General features: G+C 46.2%; 1 protein-coding gene across 1 annotated transcript; it reads left to right on the top strand.

Moving 5' to 3' along the window:
• The first annotated feature begins 2,998 nt into the window (after nt 1–2,998).
• On the top strand, nt 2,999–22,081 carry CREB3L3 (cAMP responsive element binding protein 3 like 3). The gene is made up of 11 exons (XM_033136784.1): nt 2,999–3,071; nt 3,337–3,506; nt 8,659–8,783; nt 9,788–10,091; nt 13,485–13,597; nt 13,738–13,872; nt 15,929–16,035; nt 18,243–18,311; nt 18,518–18,602; nt 19,242–19,338; nt 21,018–22,081. Exons 1-11 carry the CDS (start codon nt 3,028–3,030, stop codon nt 21,380–21,382), a joined length of 1,614 nt encoding a protein of 537 aa, XP_032992675.1. The 5' UTR covers nt 2,999–3,027; the 3' UTR covers nt 21,383–22,081.
• The last annotated feature ends 2,628 nt before the right edge of the window (nt 22,082–24,709 follow it).

The following is a 24,709-nucleotide window of genomic DNA, read 5'->3' as shown; positions in this document are numbered from 1 at the left end:
GGAGGAGCGGGGAAGCGAACCCGGTTCCCCAGATTACGAGTGCACCGCTCTTAACCACTACACCACACTACACCACATTCTCTTTCCTAGCTAGCTGTCTCTTTTATCAGGTCTGTCTCTGATATATATATATATATATATATATATATATATATATATATATATATATATATAATTTTTTTATTAGGTTTTCGGTTTTACAATTTGAAGTACTCATTTTTACATCCTTAAGATATCAGTGACTTCCCTTCTTCTCTTTCCATGGTTCATTTTACATATCATAAGTGCCTACATATTTTACAGAAACTATACCATTCAGGATTCTATTATTGCATCCATCATAACTTGTTTACACTGTTGAATTTGCCTTAATGCTGCCGGCAGTGGCATACATAAATAACCTTTTTTGACGCCTGGGGATTCTAGTGTGAACTATCCTCAACAGAAAGGACTCTGGGGTTTTTTTGGGGGGGGAAGTACTTTTAAACTTTTTCCCCCCCTTTCAATTCGTTATGGGTCATTTCCCAATACTCTTTTACCCTTTTACAAGTCCACCACATATGAGTCTACAAGTTTTCAAACGGTGTTTTGAGAAGCTCTGGGGTTCCCCAGAAGCCCTTCAAGAATTCATGAGCCCTTCAGGAATTTCCTGAGCACTCATCAGAAGTTGCAGACGCTGGAAAACTCGGGATGGGCGAAAAAAATAGAAGGCACCTCGCCTTTACACAGCATGCAAAGTCTGGCAGCGATGCCAACCAACTTGGATGGCTTCAAGAGAGGATGAGGGAAACACATGGATGAGAGGGCTCTCGGTGGCCACTAGCTACAGTGGCCGTGTTCTCCCTCCAAGATAAAAATGTCTTTCAAATAACCTGCTCCAGAATCATCGAAAGCACGTCAAAGTGCAAGTAGATAAATAGGTACCGCTCCGGCGGGAAGGTAAACGGTGTTTCCGTGCGCTGCTCTGGTTCGCCAGAAGCGGCTTAGTCATGCTGGCCACATGACCCGGAAGCTGTACGCCGGCTCCCTCGGCCAGTAAAGCAAGATGAGCGCCGCAACCCCAGAGTCGTCCGCGACTGGATCTACCGGTAATGGTCAGGGGTCCCTTTGCCTTTACCTTTTAGAATCATGCAGGACTTTGTAGGTTATGATTTTGTTTTTTTGTTTTTTTCTAAATTAGGCCATTCGTCCACCTACCCAGTGGGGCAACCCAATGTCCTTTTTAAGTGGAGATGTTGGAGTCTGAGCCTATGGCTTTCTCCAGGCCAGTGGCGGACCTTGGGGGTCTCAAATTTCAGCAGCTCCCTGCGCGACACCCAAATTCAGCACCCCTCCGGGCTCTTGTGCACAGTTCTAAGTCATAGCTGCTCCCGGTACGGTTGAACCAGTCGCACACACCTAAATCAACCTCTGCCTATGCAGAATATGTGATTTACAATTGAGTTGTCAACATAGCATCTTTTGAATTTGTCATGGCAAAGCTATGACCAGTATGCTGCCCTGACCCGGGGTCCCTCCAGACTGGCAAGCTGAATCTGCGACATGTTCTTGACACCTTAATGGTTTGTTCTGCTTTCTTAGTGGTTCTGTGATTCCTTTATTAGTCGTTCTGTGATTTATTAGGCTTTTCTGCCAATGAGCTACAGCCCTTCCCTTAAAATGTTTCCGCCCGGGAGCTAAACGGGCGACCTTTCGCACGGGAGGCGAAAGCGACAATTGCTAAAAACGTTATAGTGCAAAAGAAGCGGGACAAAAACAAACCAGAACATTTGAGACATAAAAAGCTATGAGATTTCAGCAAGAAATTACAGAATAGGCGCTGGATGGTAATGAATAAGTGTGACTGCCCCAAAACCTTAGCAGCCTCAAACAGTATCAAAAGAGAGTTCCCAGGATCTATTGGCTATGTGAGGGCTTGTTGTTCAGTCGTTCAGTCGTGCCCGACTCTTTGTGACCCCATGGACCAGAGCACGCCAGGCACGCCTATCCTTCACTGCCTCTCGCAGTTTGGCCAAACTCATGTTAGTAGCTTCGAGAACACTGTCCAACCATCTCATCCTCTGTTGTCCCCTTCTCCTTGTGCCCTCCATCTTTCCCAACATCAGGGTCTTTTCCAGGGAGTCTTCTCTTCTCATGAGGTGGCCAAAGTACTGGAGCCTCAACTTCAGGATCTGTCCTTCTAGTGAGCACTCAGGGCTGATTTCCTTGAGAATGGATAGGTTTGATCTTCTTGCAGTCCATGGGACTCTCAAGAGTCTCCTCCAGCACCATAATTCAAAAGCATCAATTCTTCAGCGATCAGCCTTCTTTATGGTCCAGCTCTCACTTCCGTACATTACTACTGGGGAAACCATAGCTTTAACTATACGGACCTTTGTCGGCAAGGTGATGTCTTTGCTTTTTAAGATGCTGTCTAGGTTTGTCATTGCTTTTCTCCCAAGAAGCAGGCGTCTTCTAATTTCGTGACTGCTGTCACCATCTGCAGTGATCATGGAACCCAAGAAAGTGAAATCTCTCACTGCCTCCATTTCTTCCCCTTCTATTTGCCAGGAGGTGATGGGACCAGTGGCCACGATCTTAGTTTTTTTGATGTTGAGCTTCAGACCATATTTTGCGCTCTCCTCTTTCACCCTCATTAAAAGGTTCTTTAATTCCTCCTCACTTTCTGCCATCAAGGTAGTATCATCAGCATATCTGAGGTTGTTGATATTTTTTCCGGCAATCTTAATTCCGGTTTGGGATTCATCCAGTCCAGCCTTTCTCATGATGAATTCTGCATATAAGTTAAATAAGCAGGGGGACAATATACAGCCTTGTCGTACTCCTTTCCCAATTTTGAACCAATCACCAATGTGAGGGCTACTATCCATTTTTCTGTTTTCCTTGGGTTTCATTTTTTCTTTCCTTCTGTGTTTTTTCCCCCCAATGAAGCTGAAAACCTGGAAAGAAAGATTGTGTCTGACCGTCCTCCTGATAGCAATAAAAAGGGCACACGGGACGGTTGACCCTAGAAGGCAATTATTGAACATGCTGTTCTTTTTCAGGGAGAGGAAGCTATTCTTGAAATCTAGGTAAAAGTTCGCCGTGCGACACAGCCCAAGAGAGGACTTTGCACCTATGGGCTCACTGCCCACCCCAGACTGGAAAGGAGCAGGTGTGGGTGGGTGTGGGGGTGGTGGTCAAAAGCTATTTAGATAACAGTTACTCAATTTGACCCAGCATCGCTGATTCCTCCTTTTTGCCCATCAACGAGCAGTCTATGGTCCCATTGGTGGACTGGACAAGGGGAGGGATTTATAGTTCCCCGACGCTGGTTTTTTTTTTTGTTTTGTTTAGTTGGAGTTTAAACTTTGCTACACAGTGGAAGAAGGTTTCGGGGCAGAGGGACCCAAGTAGGAAAGGAGGAGGAGAAGAACTCAGCCGGAGACGCCACCATCACGTTGGAATAAAGACCACTTGTCAAAAGCCACACCGAAGGCGGCAGAAGCCACCAACACACGGCTGGGGTGAGTTGGCGCAGTTTGGTTTGTGGCAGAATTTGGCTCCCCCCCCCCTGCTGCAACCCCCCCCCACCACCACATCCGCCACCGTTTGACCCAACCTGGGCCATCTTTGGAAGCCTGGGCAATGCAAACAAGAGGACGAAGGTCAGGATGGAGATGGGAGGGTGGAGTGTGGGGGGGAGATTAAGCCTGTTAGCCGCTTGAGCAAGCAAACAACAAACAGTTTGGGTTGCGTCTAGCTCAGATCCACACCCTGCAGATCCTGCTCAGAGTAGACCCATCGAAACCAACAAACCTAGGGGTCGCTTGCTTCCAGTTTTAGTTCTACTTGGAACAGACCTACTGGAATGACTCGACCTAAGTTAGTCATGCTCATGAATTTCAGCGGGTCTGTGCCGAGAACGACTAACACTGGGCACAGCCCTAATCCGTCATGTTCATTAACTTTGGTGAGTCTACTCTGCGTAAGGTTAGCATATGGTACAGGCTTGCTTGGATTCACAGCCCCAGGTACAGTGGCATTTGCGTTTGGTTGCAATTATCTTTTTCAAAGCGGGGGAACATGCTCAGAATTACTGAAGAGTCATGATTTTGTAGGTAGGCACGAACTGGAAAATTGTGCATGCATTAATTCTGCTCACAGGGCCTGAATTATCTTGTGCCACAGTAGCAGAATGCGTATTTGGTGTCAAAGCTCAGGCTAAAACCTGGTGGATTAATATTGATTATTTCAAGTATTTCAAGTGTTCTACATCCTTTCCTTAGATGGGTTTGTTTAAAGCAGGTTTGCAAAACCACACACTGCAAACACGAACTAAGCATTTAAAAAAACCCCAAAATGTACATACTGCTGGATCGTAATAAAACATCTGAACTGTTTACCAAAAAATTAGATTTAATAGAACATTAAAATTTTAAGTCTGTTAAAAAAGGTATTGAAAACATTTGAATGATAATTAAAATCAAAGATGGGCTAAAAAGACTTGTGCTTAATCTCAAATGCTGCATGTCTGGGTAGGCTTTCCTTAAAAAAAAAATGTTTTAAGCAAGCACTGAAAAGAGCAATGCAAAGACACTTGCCTGATGTCAATAGGCAGAGAGTTCCAAGGTATAGGCACTGCCACGTTAAAAGGTTGGTGTTTTACAAGTGCAGGACAATTATTACTGGCACCTGCGCCAGTTCCTCAGATCGAAGCAGTCATCTGGTAAAACCTGGAGGTCAGTAAAGTGATCCTTCAGATAAACTGGCCTCTTGGACTCGGACTCCCCATGGAAACTGGGCCAATAATGGTCAAGTCTTCCTTGTGCGCAACAGCATCACGGAATCATAGTTGGAAGGGGCCACGCGGGTCATCTAGTCTGACCCCGCTAAAATGCAGGAATCTTTTGCCCAATGTGGGCTCGGACTCATGGCCCTGAGACAGAGCCTCATGCTGTGCTGAATGAGCTATCGCCCACAGCCCTCCACTGCTTGCTTGTCCCCCCCCCCAAAAAAAACCAGGTTTGAGCTTGGAAGCTCCATTTTACTAAACTGAAGCATATATAGACATTGCTGCCTCGTGCTGCTTATTGTTTTACTGCATTTATTCCCCCCCCCCCACTTTATGCTCCAAGGAGCTCAAGGTGGAATGCATAGTTTTCCAGGTTCAACCCCCTGGCTGAAAGCCCCAGCACTTATTTTAAGGGAGCCTAAGCTGGCGCTGTGGTCTAAATCACTGAGCCTAGGGCTTGCCGACCGGAAGGTCGGCGGTTCGAATCCCCGCAATGACGGGGTGAGTTCCCGTTGCTCTGTCCCAGCTCCTGCCAACCTAGCAGTTCAAAAGCACGTCAAAGTGCAAGTAGATAAATAGGTACCGCCCCGTCGGGAAGGTAAGCAGCGTTTCCGTGCGCTGCTCTGGTTCGCCAGAAGCGGCTCAGTCATGCTGGCCACATGACCCGGAAAAACTGTCTGCGGACAAACGCCGGCTCCCTTGGCCTGTAAAGCGAGATGAGCGCCGCAACCCCAGAGTCATCTGCGACTAGACCTAACGGTCAGGGGTCCCTTTACCTTTTTTATACTGGTACTGTAGCAACACCTTGAATTTGGACAATGCAGTTCGCTGAGGACTGTCATATGCTGACTGTGCCTCCCTCTTTATAGAGTGATTTGAGCATGTTCAGGGTGCATTTCCACCTGCCAACGAGCAATCAAAACCAACTTTCCTTAACCCTCCACCCCAGCGGAGCCTATGGATCTGGTTCAGTGTTGACAATTCAACCTCGCTGTATAGTATTCTCTCCAGTGAAGGAGAGTCCGTTGTCTTTCCCAGGTAGTCCGTTCCACTGTCAGAAAGCTCTTCCTAAATATATATATATATATATTTCTTTTTTCTTCTTCTTTTTCAAACCTGCATATACTGCTGCATTGCAGTTTCTACGAGGATCTACGACAGACTTTTATTACCCCAGTTCTTCACAAGTTTAAAAATGAATCAGAATCCCAACGCTTGAGAGCCCTAGTAGAAGACAGGGTCTCCGAGACTACGATTAATGTTGCCAAATTCTGCGTTTCTGCTACTAGACGCAGGAAATATAAGCTATCCATTGACAATGTGCAGGCAAAGGCAAACGTTTAATTTTATTTAAGATCTTAATTTCGAAATGCTGTTTTTTCGTGTGTTTGTCTTGTGTGTGCTACGTTGATCAGTTGAAGAGGACGATCTGGTCTGTGACCATTTAATAAAATTTGATTTGATTTGAAACTTCTTCTTTTTACATATAATTTTTATTGGTTTTATTGATTATATGCTTTTTGTTTATTGTTTATTTGTTTCTACTGGTTGATTGGGTATGATTGTATTTTATAAGTTGAATTTAAATAAAGCTATTTTTTAAAAAATGGTTTTTGCACATGTTTTCCAAACATAACACCCCATCGTATACAATATAACAAACCTGTGGCTATCACAGCCTAGGACTTCTGTCAACCTCGACTAACGGTTTTCTAACTTTCTTTCTGATTTTGCATTTTATTTTAATAGTTACTGCTATAAAATCCAAATCCTAAATAAACTCCTTCTTAGTCCTTTTTCGCATTAATTCATATAATTCTCCTTACAAAACTTCTTGCAACCCTACAAGCGATGTCAATTGATTACAATTGTCTTTCAAATATATCATAAATTTCCTCCAATCTTTCAGGAAAGTCTGGTCTTGCTGGTTCTGAATTTTTCCCAGTTAATTTCGCCAACTCGGCATAGTCCATCAGTTTCATCTGCCACTCTTCTTTTGTTGGTAGTTCTTCCTGCTTCCATCGCTGGGCTAATAGTATTCTTGCTGCAGTTGTCGCATATAAAAACCAATTTTTTTATCATGCTTGTAAATCCCTGTACCTACTATACCAATTAAAAGGGCTTCTGGTTTTTCTGCAAATGTATATTTCAGCATTTTTAAAAATCTCATTATAAATCATTTCCCAGAAGTCCTTTACTTTCTTACATTCCCACCACATATGGCAAAAAGTACCTTCTTTTTCCTTACATTTCCAGCATTTGTTATTTGTTTCCTAAAAAAAAAAAAGATTTTTTCAAACCTGTCCATTTATTCTAGCACAACACACCTGAGGAAATGCAGCCAAGTCTTTTCTGTGCATTGCTGGCTGGTTTTTGCTGGCTGGTTTTACTTATTTATTTTTCGGCAGACCGTTCCGCTGCAAGCGCAACTTGCTGTTATCTGTACAGCGCAATTGAAACAACACCCTAAAATTGAAGTACAAAATGCCCCAATAGCAGCAAAAACAGCCAAAACTAAATGTTGACCTCCAAATAAACCTATAAATAAAATCGCTGCCTCTCTAGAAGAAGGTGTTATCTGCTCCCTTCGGAGGCTCCCCACCAGACAGCTGATCCTGTCCCAGTCACACATCCAAGCAGAAGAGAATGTGCTAGTGGTGCTGGCCTTGTATTGGTATTGAAGCAAACACAACAGAATATTGTGGCACCTTAAAGATCAACAGTCTGTAGCCAGTAGCCCTGAAGTAGCCCTGAACTCCTGTTATGGCCAATCAGGGCCGGCCCACCCATGAGGCACAATGAGGCAACAGCCTCAGGTGGCAGGATCCACTGGGGCAGCAGACCTGGCCTCCAGGAACGCATTGCCCGCTGCCGCCGCCATGATAACAGCAACAGCTGTGATGGGCTCCTTGGACACCAACTGTGCCCCTACAATGCCATCTCTACAGTGGCCTCTTGGCCAGCTGGTCTCCACCCACCCTCAGCTGGTTCACCTCGGGTGCCAAAAATGTATTGGAGTGGCCCTGTGGCCAGTGGCAAAGGAAGACAGGGGCTACCTTTGAAGGTGACCCAGAACTAATCCAGAATGCAGCAGCTAGACTGGTGACTGGGAGCGGCTGCCAGGACCACATAACTCCCAGTACCTACATTGGCTCCCAGTATGTTTCCGAGCACAATTCAAAGTGTCGGTGATGACCTTCAAATCCCTAAACGGACTCTGCCCTGTAGACCTGAAGGAGCGTCCACCCCCATCGTCCAGCCCGGACACTGAGGTCCAGCTCCGAGGGCCTTCTGGTGGTTCCCTCACTGCGAGAAGCAAAGTTACAGGGAACCAGGCAGAGGGTCTTCTCGGTAGTGGCACCCTCCCATCAGATGTCAAGGAAATAATGAACTACGGTAGTACCTCGGTTTAAGAACAGCCCTGCTTATGAACTATTCGGTTTAAGAAGTCCGCGAAACCGGAAGTAGTGTCCCGGTTTGCGAACTTTACCTCGGTCTACGAACGGAAGCCGAACGGTGGAAGGGCACCGGCGGAGGGAGGCCTCATTAGGGAAAGCGCACCTCGGTTTAAGAACGGTTTCGATTTAAGAACGGACTTCCATAATGGATTAAGTTCGTAAACCGAGGTACCACTGTACCTGACTTTTAGAAGACATCTGAAGGCAGCCCTGTTTAGGCAAGTTTTTAATGTCTGATGTTTTATTGTATTTTTTATATTTTATTGGAAACCGCCTAGAGTGGCTGGGGAAACCCAGCCAGATGGGTTGGGTATAAATAATAAATTGTTGTTGTTGTTGTTATTTCTGCGTGGTGATGAATGCTGTGGATGTGGCCCACAGTCCCGAGCTTGTGGCCATGCCGACTCCTCTCTCTCTCTCTTGCAGACATGACGGCCGCCAGCCTTGACAGTATGGAGCTGCTGGACCTCCTCTTTGACCGGCAAGACGGGGTCCTTCGCAGCGTGGAGATTGGGTCAACGGCGACAGCTTGGATGGGACTGGAAGACAGTGTGAGTGTAAAAGCCTGTACAGTAGTGGCACAGAAGCAGAGAGGGAACCGTAGAACAGTAAGGTTGGAAGGGATCTCAAAGGGTCAGTCCAGTCCAGTCCAGCCCCCTGCAATGCAGGGATCCCTCTTGCAGGCGACACCCACACCACAAAAGCACGATGTCTGGCCCCTCTCTCTGCCAAGCAGTGGCCAGAGCGCATGGGGTTAGAGGCATAGCTGTCAAGTTTCGGATTTGAAAATAAGGGATCAGCAGTCTCACCTATCCCGGGGACAGTCACATGTCAGTGGTGGGCGGAGCCAGAAGCAAAAATGGGCGGAGCAGCAATGTAAACTCCAAGCGGGCTCGGGCTCGGAGTGGAGCAAAGAGGAGGGCAGCCATGTGCTCCGCGCGATGGAGCCCCATCGTCTTCTTGTCTGATCCCATCAAAACAGGACAGGAAGCAGCAGCTGCTCAAAGGCAGCCAGGCTCCGCCCGCCAGCTAACCCTATTGGCCGGCTGAGGGGCTCGGCAGCAACGGATAGGGGCTGATGCAGGGGGAGGAATACACCCCCCCCCCCTGTAAGCGCGGGAAACGGCTCCCACTTGCTTTGAGGGCTGAGGCTTTTCTCTCCAAGTAGGTGAGGTCTTCCCACCCAGTCCTTGGCCAGCAGGGGAGGAGCTGCTTCCATTAAAAACGGGAAATTTAAGGGAAATAAAAAATAAGGGAGAGCAGCGGGAAACTGCTTGAAATAAGGGAGAATCCCGGGGAAAACAGGATACTTGACAGCACTGTCTCTAAGGTGCTACTGGAAGGAATTTTTTACTTTATTTTGTTTTGACTATGGCAGACCAACACGGCTACCTACCTGTAAATGGTTGGACAGTGTTCTTGAAGCTGCTAACATGAGTCTGACCAAACTGCGGGAGGCAGTGGGAGACAGGAGTGCCTGGCGTGCTCTGGTCCGTGGGGTCACAAAGAGTCGGACACAACTGAACGAATAAACAACTTGCCTGTCTTTTTACAGCGTTTGCTGAAAGCTCAAGAGAACGAGGATTTCATCAATTCTATCTTGGGGGCCCCAGATGCCGCCCTTGACTCCCCAAGCTGGTCCCCAGCAGCCAGTGACAGCGGCCTCTCCGAGGACCCCAGCTCTGACCAACTGGACAGCCCCCCTCACTACGTGCCGACGGGCAGCCCTGGTGCCTACTCTGACGGAGGCTCACACGGTGACCTCACTTACCCTTCCTACCAGGACTCCTGCCGAGCCCTCCCGGTTCTGAAAGGGCCGGGTGCTGAGCTGAGAGAAGCGGAGGTGTCCATAGACTTCAGTGAGTGACACCCTTTGTCTTTCGCTAGACCAGATTTTCCCAAAGTAGCTTTGGAAAGTTTGTATCGCTGGATCAGCTGCATCCGTTTCGTTGAATTATTTATTTCATAAAATTTATACATCGCGTGACTGTAAAAAAATTGTTGCAGGTCTAACTATTTTATATATAGTTATTTTTATTAATTTTGCAGTACATTTTAGATTACATTTTGTAAATTTATAACAATCCAATCTTATCAGTATAGCATAGTAATCCATGTAAAACATATACACATACATATACCTATTCATATACATATACATATATAGTTATAAACTGTTTTATATATATTATTTGATTAATTTTGCAGTACATTTTAGATTACATTTTGTAAATTTATAACAATCCAATCTTATCAGTATAGCATAGTAATCCATGTAAAACATATCCATGTACATATACCTATTCATATACATATACATGGTATGTTAACAAATTAACAATTTTACTTTCCTTATATACTGCCATTTCTTATTTCCATATCGGTTTCTTACCCCTTGTCTTCCCTCTACCTGTGTGTGACTTCCTTATTAATTTTGTATAATTCTTCTGTTGAGATTATGCTTCTCTATCTTAATTCACAATCATTCATTTTATATAATTTCATATCATAACTTGGTCCAGCTTAACTTTATGAGCTCAGTCTATACATATCAATAAATTCTTATTCACGCTTCTTTTATTCATATATTCGTCAACACATCTCCATTCTTGCTTGAGATTTTGGTTGGATTGCATTCTAATTGTTGCCGTCATTCTTGCCAATTCAATCATTTCAAAAAAATTATTTTGCCACTCTTCTAATGTTGCAGGTCTAACTAATCAAATGTCTTCTCCCTCCTCCTCCTCTTCCTGACCCTATTCAATTTCTTTATGATCAGTCAAAAACCTTGCTTATTTCTTTGTTCCCCGGTTGTTCCTTGCTTACAGTAGGAGGTGGCGCTGTGGTCTAAACCACTGAGCCTCTTGGGCTTGCCGATCAGAAGGTCGGCGGTTCAAATCCCTGCGACGGAGTGAGCTCCCATTGCTCTGTCCCAGCTCCTGCCAACCTAACAGTTCGAAAGCACACCAGTGCAAGTAGATAAATACGTACCACTGCAGCAGGAAGGTAAATGCGCTGGTTTCCATGCGCTCTGGTTTCCATCACGATGTCCCGCTGCGCCAGAAGTGCTTTAGTCCTGCTGGGCACAAGACCTGGAAAGCTGTCTACGGACAAACACTGGCTCCCTTGGCCTGAAAGCGAGATGAGCGTCACAACCCCATAGTCGCCTTTGACTGGACTTAACCGTCCAGGGGTCCTTTATCTTTTTTATGTTACCTGCATGAATCACTCCTCTCCACATCTAGGGCTTCCTCTCCTGAGTTAAACTCAGAAAGAGAAAAACCTGATCTAGAACATTGGGTGGTGTAGTTGTCTCTGCACAGCAATGGTTTGGTGTCTTGTGTTGCTGCCAGGAGATCTCCCCATATGTTATTGGGGTGGGTGGTGGGTGGGAAGCAAGGCTGATGGGCTGAGACTGAGTACGACCTGCTGGCTTGCACATTTTTCATTTGGGCTGCAAAGCCAGAAAGAAGCCAAGCTGAGGGGTACCCTGTGAGCTTTCTGCTTACCGTATTTTTCGCTCCATAAGACGCACTTTTTTCCTCCTAAAAAGTAAGGGGAAATATCTGTGCGTCTTATGGAGCGAATGGTGGTCCCTGGAGCTGAATTGCCCAGGGGCCAAAAGAGGATCATGTTTTTTATTTTACAAAGAGAAAAGGGGGTGTTGAAAGGACCCCGCTCAGCAGCTGATCAGCAAGAGATGGGGAGAGAGATAAGAGTTCCAGCTCCCTTTCAGCCCCGCCCTCCTTTGTTGAATGTGCTGCAGAGGGAGGTTGTTTGTTTCCCCAGCTACATGTGACTAGCTGATTAGATTATCTGTCTGGAAACTGTAGAAAAGGCTCCCTTTCCTTTAGAAGCTGCAGAAATGTGAGTTGAACCCCATAAAAACAGAGCTTTTCCTCTTTGCTTTTCCCCCTTTGCAAAAAAACTGCAAAACTTTTAGCTGATCCGCAAAAAAACAGGGTTTTTCCCTTTGCAAAAAAAGCTGCAAAACTTTTAGCTGATCCTCAAAAAACCAGGGCTTTTCCCTTTGCAAAAAAAGCTGCAAAACCTTTAGCTGATCCTCAACAAAACAGGGCTTTTAGAGGAGGAAAACCAGAAAAATATTTTTTTTTTCTTGTTTCCTCCTCTAAAAATGAGGTGCGCCCTATGGAGCAAAAAATACGGTACCTTGTTTTCATCTTCATGCAAAATGCACCAGAGCAAACAGACTGGAAAACAGAAGGGAAAGTGGACATTGCTATTCTTCAGGTGCTTCCAGAGGTCTTATTTCTTCAGCATCCGTCCTGATTTGTTTGCAGGGAGATTAGACGACCGTTTGCATCAAGGCAACTTCTGCCCTGGCCCTGTCACTTCCCTTATCTCTAAAAAGTCTGACCTTTCCGAGGGAGCAGGTTCTTCCTCCAAGACCTGGCAGCCAACTTTAATTGCATAACCTGAATCTGTCAGTATGTGATTGAATCCCACACCAAATACAGGGACAGCCAGGGCAGTGCCCTCGGTCTCCAGGACCTGGTGTTAAGGATCAGAGAATTGTAGGGTTGGAAGGGATCCCTGAGGGTCATCTAGTCCAACCCCCTACAAGGCAGGAATCGCAGCTAAAGAATCCCTGACAGATGGCCACCCATCTCCGTTTAAAAACCTCCCGTCAACCACTTTCCAAAGTAGCCCAGCCCACTGACAAACAGCTCTTACCGCCAGAAAGTTCTTCCTAATTTTTAGTCCGAATCTGCTTTCTAGTATTTGAACGCATTGTTTCGAGTCCTGCCCCTCATGGAGCAGCAGAAAGCATAATTTTTGTATGCTGAACAGGCATGGCTCACCTGTGGCCTCTCCTTCCAAAATCAGTCATTTTAAAATAATCTTAATGCACTTAAAAAGCAACAACAACTGTTTCTCCTATTGATCTCCTGCCAAACTGCTTGCTCCCTGTTTTTTTTTCTAACCATTTAAATTTTTTCTAAAAACATTTTAACCCCCCTCCAATTACTCTCATAGACCACCTGCTGTGATACCATGATGCCCAAATAATTTTTTGGGGGGAGGGGGCGTCTTCAAGCCTTTCCCCAGAGTTGTTGTATATATGATTATTTGGTTGGGGGGGGAGGGGGATAAAATTAATTAATTAATTAATTAAAATTCCGAAGATCCCACATTGTGATACTGTAATGCCAAAAGCTTCTTATATTCCCCCCCCCCCACTTTTTTTTTTAAACGCAGCAACTCTGAGCGTTTTGTTTCCTCTTTTGCAGATATGTGGGAGGCGGGATTTTACCCAGAGGAGAGGCACGAACAAGCCGCCCCCCAGCTGAATTCGTGCACCTTGACCATAAAGGACCTTCTGTTGTCAAACAGCTGCGAGATGGTGAGACTCTCAATCAGGATAAAGCTCTCGCGTGGCTTCAGAGAAATCCTGGTTTGATTTATGGTATTGTCTTCTGTTGAAGAACCTAGTAAGCGGCCGACTTCGGCTTCGATTAATGCGCCCCTTTTGTCACATCACAGCACCAGCAAGGCATGAACCCATCGCTGTTGAGACAAAACCCAGGGACCTGCCAGGAACTGGTCCTGACCGAGGATGAGAAGAAGCTCTTGGCCAAGGAAGGAGTGACTCTACCCACCCAGCTTCCTCTCACCAAGGTGCGGCAAGCATGGCCATTTCACCAAACGTAAGGAGAGCATGCTACAGCAGGCCAAAGGCTGGACCACCTAATCCAGCATCCTCTTCTCGCACTGGCCAAGGGGATGCCTCAATGAGAATGCCCCAGTTTCTTGAAACCACAGGAGGAGAGAGGGCTCTTGTGCTCGATTCCGGCTTGCAGGATTCCCACAGGCAGGGCCGTCTTGCCATAGGGGCTGGGTGGCGTACCGCGCCAGGGCGCCGGGCCCCCCAGGGGCGCCCCACGAGACCGCGGACATACCTGGCTCCCCCTCCCCAACCCGCCCCCATGGGCGGGCAGGCGGGTGCTCACGCGCCGGCAGGCGAGCTGCAAGCCACCCGCCCTCCAGAGCCCCAGCTGGAGCGCTGGGAAGGGCATGCAAAGCCCCACACCGCTCCAGCGCAAAGCCCCTCATCCCCCACTCGCCCAACCCCCCTCCCAGAGGGGCGGCCAGCGCGGGAGGGAGGCGGGCGGAGAGGCGGCACACCGGGGGTGCCGAGGGATCGCCGCGCCACGGCGGCCGACCCCTCTAAGATGGCCCTGCCCACAGGCATCTGGGCGGCCACTGTGAGGACAGGATGCTGGCTTAGGTGGGCCATTGGCCCAGGGGCGTAGTGGGGGTGGGGCTACCAGGGCAATTGCCACAGGCGCAAAAATAAAATAAAAAATATGGGGTCACCTCTGCAGCTGCCATCCCGACCAGAGGCACTCCTCGTTCCACCTGCCTGCCTCACCTGATGTCAGGGACGTGGCTGAATCAAACGCCTGGGAAGAGTCAGACTCTGCAGACAAAGGAATGCCTGTACAAAGGGAGACAGAGTCCAACTCTGGAGAGGAGGAATTGCAGCCACAGCCAGAGCAAGAGTGGGCTAGTTCGGCCCCTCTTCACCAAGGGTTCCCAGATTTGGAAAGCTCACAAGCAGAGGGAAGGGAGGAGATAGATGACATTGAAGGGGTTGCTACGCAACCAGGAGGCAGGCAGTGTTTAGAGCAGGGGTTGTCAACTTGGTCCCTACCGCCCACTAGTGGCCGTTTCAGGATTCTAGGTGGGCGGCAGGGGGTTCTACAGCACAAACTGAATCCTCCTTCCATCAAGCACCAGTGGGCGGTAAGGAAATTTAACCATCAAGAAAGATGCATTAGTGGGTAGTAGGTATAAAAAGGTTGACTGCCCCTGGTTTAGAGGGGACTTCATTTGATAGTGGAGGGGGGGGGGGGGTTTGAACCAGAAGAGCTGAAAGGGTTAAAATGCAATGGAAGTGTAAGAGAAGAAGGACTAGACTCTGGCGCCCTTCATTCGGTGACGGGGCGGAGACTCAGAGTGACCAGCTCATAGCTAAGGGCAGCAGGCCAGGAGCCGCTCTCTGGATGTAAATCGGGTCAGCAAACTTTTTCAGCAGGTCCACTGTCCCTCTGACCTTGGGGGGGGGTGGACTATATTTTGAAAATAAAAATAAAAACGAACGAATTCCTATGCCCCACAAATAACCCAGAGATGCATTTTAAATAAAGGGACACATTCTACTCATGTAAAAACACCAAGCAGGCCCAACAAATAACCCAGAGATGCATTTTAAATAAAAGGACACATTCTACTCATGTAAAAACACGCTGATTCCTGGACCTTCCGTGGGCTGGATTTAGAAGGCGATTGGGCCGCATCCAGCCCCCGGGCCTTAGTTTGCCTCCCCATGATGTAAATTGTAAATAAACATACACAAAACTGCCAAAGACTCATTAATTTCTTATCGGCGTTTGCTTGCCTGCCTGAGATCATTATACCTGAGTATCACTCCAAGCTGGAGCTGGGAGAGGAAGGGCCTTTGCATCCCTCTCCCATCGTTTGTGAATTTCCACGAGTTAATTCACAAACCGATACAGAAATGAAGTACAGAAAGCGGGGGAAATGAGAAATTGAAATGGGCATATTTTCCCATGCCTACCTTAAGCTGGCTGCCAAAAAAAAAAAAAAAATCTAGTTAGTAAACCCCGTGACTAGAATCCAGCTGTTAAGCTGTTTGCTTTGCACCTTGCAGTATGAGGAGAGAGTCCTCAAGAAGATTCGCCGAAAGATCCGGAACAAGCAGTCGGCTCAGGAAAGTCGGAAGAAGAAGAAAGAGTATATTGATGGACTGGAGAGCCGGTAAGTCATCTTTCTGTGCCCTCTTCGTGCAGAATTTCTTCATAGTCTGATAAGGAAGGGGGAAAGGAGATGTGAAAGTTGAGATTTTTGAGTTCAGTGTTCAGTTCAGATTTATTTATTTATACATACATACATACATACTTTTCATATTTATACATTTCGTTAGTTCCTTAGCTTCTTTCCTTTTTTTAATATCTCTCTTTATTATTTAAAAAATACAAATACACAAACACAAACACACAAAATAAACATAAACATATACCTCTTTCCACTTTTGGGCATGTAACATTCTTGCTGCTGTAGTCACATACCTAAATAAATTTCTATACAATTTAGGTAGTTCTATCCCTATAATTCCAAAAAAAAAAAAAAAGCTTCTGGGGTTTTGTAAAATAAAAGTTATTTTGAACATCCTTTTCAATTTGTTATATATCATTTCCCAGTAAGCTTTAACCTTGCTAAACTACAACCACCACATATGATAAAAAGAACCGTCTTTCTATTTACATTTCCTTAATGTTCAGTTTAATATATATACACACACACACACACACACAGCAGACGAGGGGTGTGTGTTGCGGATAAGTCACACAGTCAGGGAACTGTCAAGTTGGAAGGTCATCCAGTCAAGTCCTCTGCAGTGCAGGAATCACAGGGACTTAACTCTTTTTCCTATGCTGTAACTAAGAACAGGGGAGAAATTAGAATCAGTTAGCATGTAAAGGCAAACCTACCTGATTTGCACTTCCTGAAACAATATGTGAACCGCCTGTCCTCCGAAATTTGCATTTCCCGGAAATCTGCGATGCAGTTCTCCGGCCAAGCAATGTGCACAAAAATGCACATGCTAGGTTACAGAGTGCGTAAGAGTCAGTGCATTAATGTGGAACATAACTTACAAAAATCCATCGTATTGGGGGAAACGGGTTTGCAAGAATGTGTGTATTGGACAAAATCACATACAAATGTGTGTAGATTTGGAGAAGTTCATACAAAAATGCTTGCCGGTATTCAAGAGCACTTTTTTTTTTTAAATAAAATAAAAGAATTGCAAACTGATGGGGAAATGTGGTGAACTAAAGACTGGCAAAAGGAGAGATACAGGTGAAACTCGAAAAATTAGAATATCGTGGAAAGGTTCATTTCTTTCAGTAGTTCAACTTAAAAGGTGAAACTAATATATGAGATAGACTCATGACGTGCAAAACGAGATATGCCAAGCCTTTATTTGTTATAATTGTGATGATTATGGCGTACAGCAGATGAGAACCCCAAATTAACAATCTCAGCTTTGGAGTTTTCATCAGCTGTGCACCATAATCATCACAATTATAACAAGCAAAGGCTTGACATATCTCGCTTTGCATGTCACGAGTCTATCTCATATATTAAACTCCAGTAGCTTATGAAAACAATTGCTTACATAAATGGACTTTTCCACGATATTCTAATTTTCCGAGTTTCACCTGTACTTTCAGGCGTGGAGAGTCCTCCCCTCCCTTCGGTAACTTCGCAGACAAGAATGAACAAGAAGCTTATATTTTACAGTCCATTTTATTCAGTCATCTGGTTGCAAGCAAAAATCCACATCTCTCTGCAAGGAGAGCAGTTGGCTACTCCAAATCCTTCCTCTTCTTTCCCCAGCAACATCCTGGGTGCCAACGGGCAGTTCCTCCTCCTCTCTGCATTCTTTGTTCTCTAATACGGTCGGAGCGCCTAGTTTGTGCGAAGGAAGGCCCCCCCCTCTCTAATGACATCTCTGCTACCTGTTCCCTCCCTTCTGTTTCTTTTTCCGTTATCTCATAACTACGCAACTCCTGCTGAAGCTGCTCAGTGCCTGTCTCTCTCTGTTCCTGGAACTGCTAGAAACGGAGGGGGCGAATGTCCCCTCTCCTCCTCCTCTTCAGAGAGGAGCTGATCTGCCCGAGAAAGTATTCCCCACTCCTCTGATTCAGGCAGAGACCCAAATGGACCAATCTGCCACTCCCTAGCTGCAGTTCTGACAAAAAAAACCCTCCTGCGAAGTTGTCGCTTGCATTGGAAAGGGAATCTGCTGCTGGCACCAATGGAAGCTTTGCGTTCCTTGTGCATAGATTTTGCCGCCTCGTTTTCTCAGCCGACAGGACGTTTTAAATTTTAAGGAATTTTTAAGGGGTGGCCGGGCTTCTTGCTCTCCTTCCCCGCTCACCCGCTTTGCCGTCTTCCAGGATGTCCGCCTGCACGGCTCAGAACCAGGAGCTGCAAAGGAAGGTCGTTCACTTGGAGAAGCAGAACTTGTAAGTCGTCTCCTGCTTCCGTGGTGGTGTTTGGTTTTTTTAACCGGGAAGCAATTACTCGCAAGAGGGGGGGTGGATGGAGAGAGGCCGTGAGACATTTGTGCCTGCGCAGATGTAGGAAGTGTGGAGGACTGAATTTAAGAATAGAAATGCGAGGAAACCGAAATGGAAACCCGTCCCTAGTTATCTACCTAATTTCTTCCCAGGTCCCTCCTGCAGCAACTGAAGAAACTCCAAGGACTGGTGATGCAGTCAAGTGGCAAGGCAGCCCAAACAGGCACTTGCGTAGCGGTACGTGGTAGTGGGGGGGGGGCCGGGGGTGTCATGTGGGTGTTGAAGAAGCTGGTCTATTCCCCCTCCCTGCTGCCTCTTTTCAAGACAGGTTTTGGGATGAGTCTAGGCTTGGATGAGTCTGTGCAGCCTGGGCTAATGATCGAGAGAGACCCCGTGGCCCTTCAGAGGTTTCCGGGCTCCACGTCCTACTCAAGAGTGGGCCTGTGGAAGTTAATGGGCTAAGACGAAGACTAAAACCACTGAGCCTCTTGGGCTTGCCGATCAGAAGGTCAGCGGTTCGAATCCCCGCGACAGCGCGAGCTTCCGTCCTTGGTCCCAGCTCCTGCCAACCTAGCAGTTCGAAAGCACGCCCACAAGTGCAAGTAGATAAATAGGTACCACTCCAGCAGGAAGGTAAACGGTGTTTCCGTGCGCTGCTCTGGTTTCGGTGTTCCGTTGCGCCAGAAGCGGCTTAGTCATGCTGGCCACATGACCCAGAAAAACGGTCTGCGGACAAACGCCGGCTCCCTCGGCCTGTAAAGCGAGATGAGCGCCACAACCCCAGTCGTCTGCGACTGGATTTAACTGTCAGGGGTCCTTTACCTTTACCTTTTAAGACAGACACTTGACTCTACTTTCTGCCCCCAAACCTTTCAGGTCCTGCTGCTCTCCTTTGCCCTGATCGTCTTCCCCTCCATCCGACCTTTCACTCGCACCAAAGCAGAGTTGGAAGGAGACTTCATACCTGTGAGAGGTGAGTGATGGGCTGGGTGAAAATGAGTGGCTGACGAGCACACACACACACACACAGTTAATTGCCAGAGGTATTTGATGCACAGAACATCTTGTTTTGTGTCCAGTAGCTAGGGATTGGGGAGGGAATGATTTCAGTACAGGTTTTCCACACCTATCAGCCAATCCCCTATTCCCACCCCCCTTCTGAGTAATACCCCTCCCCACTCTCTCACTATATATAACGTTCTGGTGACTTCTGTTTCAGTGTATCTGAAGAAGTGTGCATGCACACGAAAGCTCATACCAAGAACAAACTTAGTTGGTCTCTAAGGTGCTACTGGAAGGATTTTTTATTTTTATTTTTTTTCCATATTTAATGGCAAACCTAATTTGCAGCTTCCAAATCATTGGAGGTTTTTCAGCAGAGGATAGGTGGGAAACCCAGCCTGATGGGCGAGGTGGTGGTATTATTATTATTATTATTATTATTATTATTATTATCTCAAGTTCCAAGATGATCAAGGGCCTGGAGACCAAGCCTTATGCCAATTATTTTTTTATATATATATTCCAAATGATTACAGATTAGTTCGATGTAATACAGGGATTGGAAACCAAGCCTTATGAGGCATGGTTGAGGGAGTTAGGTACGTTTAGCCTGGGAAACAGAATGGGAGGCGACAGGGTAGCCACCTTCCTGATGGTAAGAGCTGTTTGGCAGGGCGATGCGACTCCCTCGGAAAGTGGTGGATTCTCCTTCCTTGGAGGTTTCAAAGCAGAGGTTGGATGGCCATCTGTCAGGGATGCTTTCGTTGAGATTCCCACATTGCAGGGGCTTGGAGATCACCCTTGGGGTCCCTTCCAGCTCTATGATTCTACGCTACTCTGAAAGGCAGGGCCTTCAGTTTCTGAGCCCCGCTGAATACTCAAGCCTCATGGCACTTATGCCTTGCCTTTCTCCCCCTCTTCCCAGTTTTTTACATTTTTTAAAAAAATAATGTTTATTAAATTTTACATACATTCTTTTAAACACCCATTAACATTCATCTCTTATACATGTTTTAGACTTCCATCAACCACTTCTCAGGATTTTCAAATTTCCTAGTTTCTTATTGTATTTCCAACTTCACTATTACTTTTTATCACAACAATTAATTATTACCATCCCAAATTATTTCCGCAATATTTCCTAAAATTAACCTTACAAAACGTCTCGTAGGCCTACTAGCGTAATTTGTTGTTCACAATTGTCTTTCAATTATTTCTCAAATTTAGTCCAATCCTTCAGGAATTCCTGGTCCCGCCGGTTTTGAATTCTTCCTGTCATCTTATCTGATTCTGCATAGTCCATTAATTTTATCTGCCATTCTTCAATCGTCGGTAATTCTTCTTGCTTCCATTTCTGTGCCAATAACATTCTTGCTGCCGTCGTTGCATATAGGAACAGTTTTTTTATCCTGTCTATTAATCTCTTTTCCTACAATTCCAAGTAGAAATGCTTCTGGTTTCTTTATAAATGTATATTTCAACATTTTTTTCATCTCATTATATATCATTTCCCAGAAGCCTTTCACCTTCATACATTCCCACCAAATATGATAAAACGTTCCCTCTTTCTCTTTACATTTCCAACATTTATTACTTATTTTATACATTTTGGCTAATTACTGGTGTAATGTACCGTCTATACCTTCCCAGTTTTTTCCAGGTCCCTCAACAACGACGCTTCTTCCAGGGTTGCCTACCCCATGGCAAAGGAAGCCGACCAGAGCTCCAAGGAGCCCGAGAAACCCCTCTGGACCCAATACGCCCACAAAGCCCACATGGAGCAGGATGAAACCCTCAAAAACCTGGTCACAAGGCACCACGTCTTGTCAAGGCACCACGACGCAGGAGAGGCCGTGGTGAGCAACAGCACCGAGCCTTTGCACGAGGTCACCTACTCGCACTTGGAGGGACTTGAAGGCCCCAGGGAACACGTTGGGCACAGCTTGGCATCCACGGCCTGGGCAGAGTCTGGCCAGCCCAGCAAGGGGGTCCTGGAGCAGGCCGACGAGTTGTGACCCTCTCTTCCTTCTGCTTTCCCCTGTACGGCATTTGGGGACTTAACAGGGGGTGGTGATGGGAGACTGGGCTGGATGTGTGTAGACCAAACTGCTTCTTTCCCACTGAGCAGGGAGGGGGAAAGGCGTGGAGGTGCTGTCTGCAAGAGAGCAAGCGAAAAGTGTAAAGAGGGTGGCCCGCTTTCTCCTTGCCCTCTCCGTGATAAGCCTCAGAAAAGCCCAACTCCCTCTCTCCCAGTGCCTACAGTCAGCAGTGGGCCTCATGCAGGGAGTCTTAGCTTAAGGCTTGTTGACTCCATCCTTCCTCTGCCCACTGGACATCTTACACAGCAATTCCTCCTCTGCTTTAGAGGTTTTGTCCAACATTGCCAACGTTTTCGAGTATATTTCTTTGCAGTCACGAGGGCTAGAAACTCCCAAATGAAAGCTTGGCTGGGCAGGGGAAGGCAGTGGTTTTCTCGTCCTGTCCTGGGTTCGTCTCAAACAGTGCTGTTCCTGTTCTGCTACAGTTCGGCTTCTGCCATGTTGTTTCTTTCGCTATCTGCTGTAGCCTGGAAGTAATGTAATGAATTGTGTACTTAATCTCAACGGAAGGGAAGCATCAGAAAACAAGAAAATTATTTATGTAATGTTTGTGGACTAATAAAATAAATTCATTGCAAATACCACTTGTATGGGAAATAATGTATAATGAATTGGGGGGAAAATGTTTAAAAGTACATTTCCAAAAAAAAACCAGAGTCCTTTTTGTTGGGGATAATTCAGATGGAAATTCCCAGGTGTCAAAAAAGACTATTTTTGTATGCCACTACTGCGGCCCGTGTTTTGTTAGCCCAAAAATGGAAAACGAGCGAGGTCCCAACTAAAGAAGAATGGCAACTTAAACTGATGGAATATGTGCAGCTTGCGGACCTAACATATAGAATAAGAGAACAAGAAGAACATACGTTTAAAGAAGATTGGAAAACGTTTATTGAGTATATGGGGGGGGGGGAATTGTGTGCACTTGAAACACTGGCAGCATCAAGTGTAAATAAGTTTTAATGGATATAATAATGGAATACTGAATGGTATGGTTTCTGTAAAATATGCAGGGATTTATGATATGTAAAATGAACCACGGAAAGAGAAGAAGGGAGGTCACTGACATTTTAAGGTTGTTTAATGAATATTTCAAATTGTAAAATAGAAAACTTAATAAAAATTATTTAAAAAGAGCGAAATACCACTTGTATTAGCTTGTGTGATTTCCGTTCCTGACCTTCAAAGAACGCACAAATTGCGGAAATGTCAGTTTCCGCTTCTGGCAGAATTCTGTGACCTCCCCAGTGAACCCCTGAGGTTCTTAGTGAGCTGAATTCTATGACTGCATTCTCCAGAATCACAGCAAGGTTACACATCCCTGGTTACACTCTTTTCTACTGTAGAATTAGAGCTGAGAAGCTTCTACAATCCAACTCTTTGAGCCAGTTTTCAACAAACAAATCTATTTTCTTACCTTACATTTCATTTTATCCGGGGCTTCTTCCATCGGTCTCCCAACTAGTCTAGTTCAACGCCAGTTTTGTTTTAGGCGCTCCTGAACCATTTGCCCCCTCTCTTAGAACAAAACAAAAGCCCCAAAACATACGTCCTGTGTTTGCATACTCAGGCCCCACAGCGCTGTACTGTTAAAAAGCACATCCTATTGCTCTGAACAGTCATGGCTTCCTGCAAGGAATCCTGGGAAATGTTGTTTGTTAAGGGCGCTAAGAGTTCTTCAGAGACCCCCTAATTCTTCTTGCAGAGCTACAATTCTCAGATTTCCTGTCTAAAAAGTCGCCCGTCTGAAAGCCAGGGCCTCGTCAAGAATAAAGACAGGCTACTTGTGAAGAGATGCTCCCTCACGAGTAGACACAACTCAGATAGCTCTGGTGGCCAACCAGCTGTACCTAGAGGGGGGCTTAGCAGGCTCCTGGATAATTTAGTCCTGGGGAAAGCTGCCAGAACAATTGCCATATTCCAGCTTCTCAACCAGTTGCGACGCCTTGCTGGGAACCTGATTTCCATGTTTGCATGAACTTGGCCTGTGACTGGGCTTCGCCTCTCTCATTGACCCAAACCAACATGACCTGACCTTGCACTCTGAACCATCCAGTAAAGGGACTTTTGACTCCTGGAATCCTTATCCCCCTCTGAAGCAGGGCGCTCTGCCCCCCCCCTCTCCACAAAAATATCGCAATAAAAATCATCCAGCCTTTCGGGTTCGTTTGGGAAACTCTGGCCCTTGTTGGATCCTCAGAGCGAAGTGAGAAAGAAGATTTATCTCTCTAGAAGAAAACAGATCCATAAAGACAACTACTACATTTGGAAAAAAAAAACACATTTTATTTTTTCCCCCAAAACTTCTTTGTACAACTCTCCTCTCCCTTTGCATGGCCGGCATGCAGGTTTTTAATGTACGTCTTTGTCCCGAAGCAGCAAAAGCCCAGCTTTTTCACTTTTCCTTTTATCTCCTTACACCGGGGGGGGGGGGGGCACACAACTGGCTCATCCATAGACACACTAAGCATTAGATGGTTTTTGCCAATGAACTGCTCTGGATTATACACCCTGTGTCCCAAAGTGGCCCTCAGTCTTTTTCAGATCTAACTTCTTAAAAATTAAAAATTCCAAGTAAGAAGAAAACATGAACACAGGGTATAGACAAGGCCCTGAGAGCTTCCTGAGCCTCTCGCATTATATAATAGCAGCCACAACCTTTTAAAGTCAATATGACTTCCAAACCTCCTTAGCTAGATAAGCACTTGGTCTCTTTTATCCTAAGGAAATTATAACCTAGCAAAAGGTAAAGGACCCCTGGACAGTTAAGTCCAGTCAAAGATGACTATGGGGTTGCGGCGCTCATCTCGCTTTCAGGCCGAGGGAGCCGGCGTTTGCCCGCAGGCAGCGTTCCGGGTCATGTGGCCGGCAGGAGGGAAACTGCTTCTGGAGCAACAGGACACCATGATGGAAACCAGAGCGCATGGAAACGCCGTTTACCTTCCCGCCACAGCGGTACCTATTTATCTACTTGCGCTGGCGTGCTTTTGAACTGCTAGGTGGGCAGGAGCTGGGACAGAGCAACGGGAGCTCACCCCGTCGTGGGGATTCGAACCGCCGACCTTCCGATCGGCAAGCCCAAGAGGCTCAGTGGTTTAGACCACAGCGCCACCCTAGTTAGAGATGCTAGCAAGATGTGGCTTGGGGAAATTCCATCCTGCTGTCTTGTTTGGGCAGAGTTGAAAGCAGTTGGCAACAGGCTTCCTTACACCCTTTATCCTTTAAAGGGTGCATCGTTAAACTACG

Source organism: Lacerta agilis, chromosome 18, assembly GCF_009819535.1.
Source record: "Lacerta agilis isolate rLacAgi1 chromosome 18, rLacAgi1.pri, whole genome shotgun sequence".
Classification (NCBI taxonomy): domain Eukaryota; kingdom Metazoa; phylum Chordata; class Lepidosauria; order Squamata; family Lacertidae; genus Lacerta; species Lacerta agilis.
The sequence above is the reverse complement of the archived record's forward strand: the minus strand, read 5'-3'. Positions and strand labels throughout refer to the sequence as shown.

Excerpts from the sequence above, each read along its gene's own strand:
- CREB3L3 (XM_033136784.1), top strand. The coding sequence starts at position 3,028 with ATGCTGTTCTTTTTCAGGGAGAGGAAGCTATTCTTGAAATCTAG. Across the intron at positions 8,784-9,787 it reads GGATGGGACTGGAAGACAGT|CGTTTGCTGAAAGCTCAAGA; the intron begins GTGAGTGTAAAA and ends GTCTTTTTACAG. Across the intron at positions 16,036-18,242 it reads ATTGATGGACTGGAGAGCCG|GATGTCCGCCTGCACGGCTC; the intron begins GTAAGTCATCTT and ends GCCGTCTTCCAG.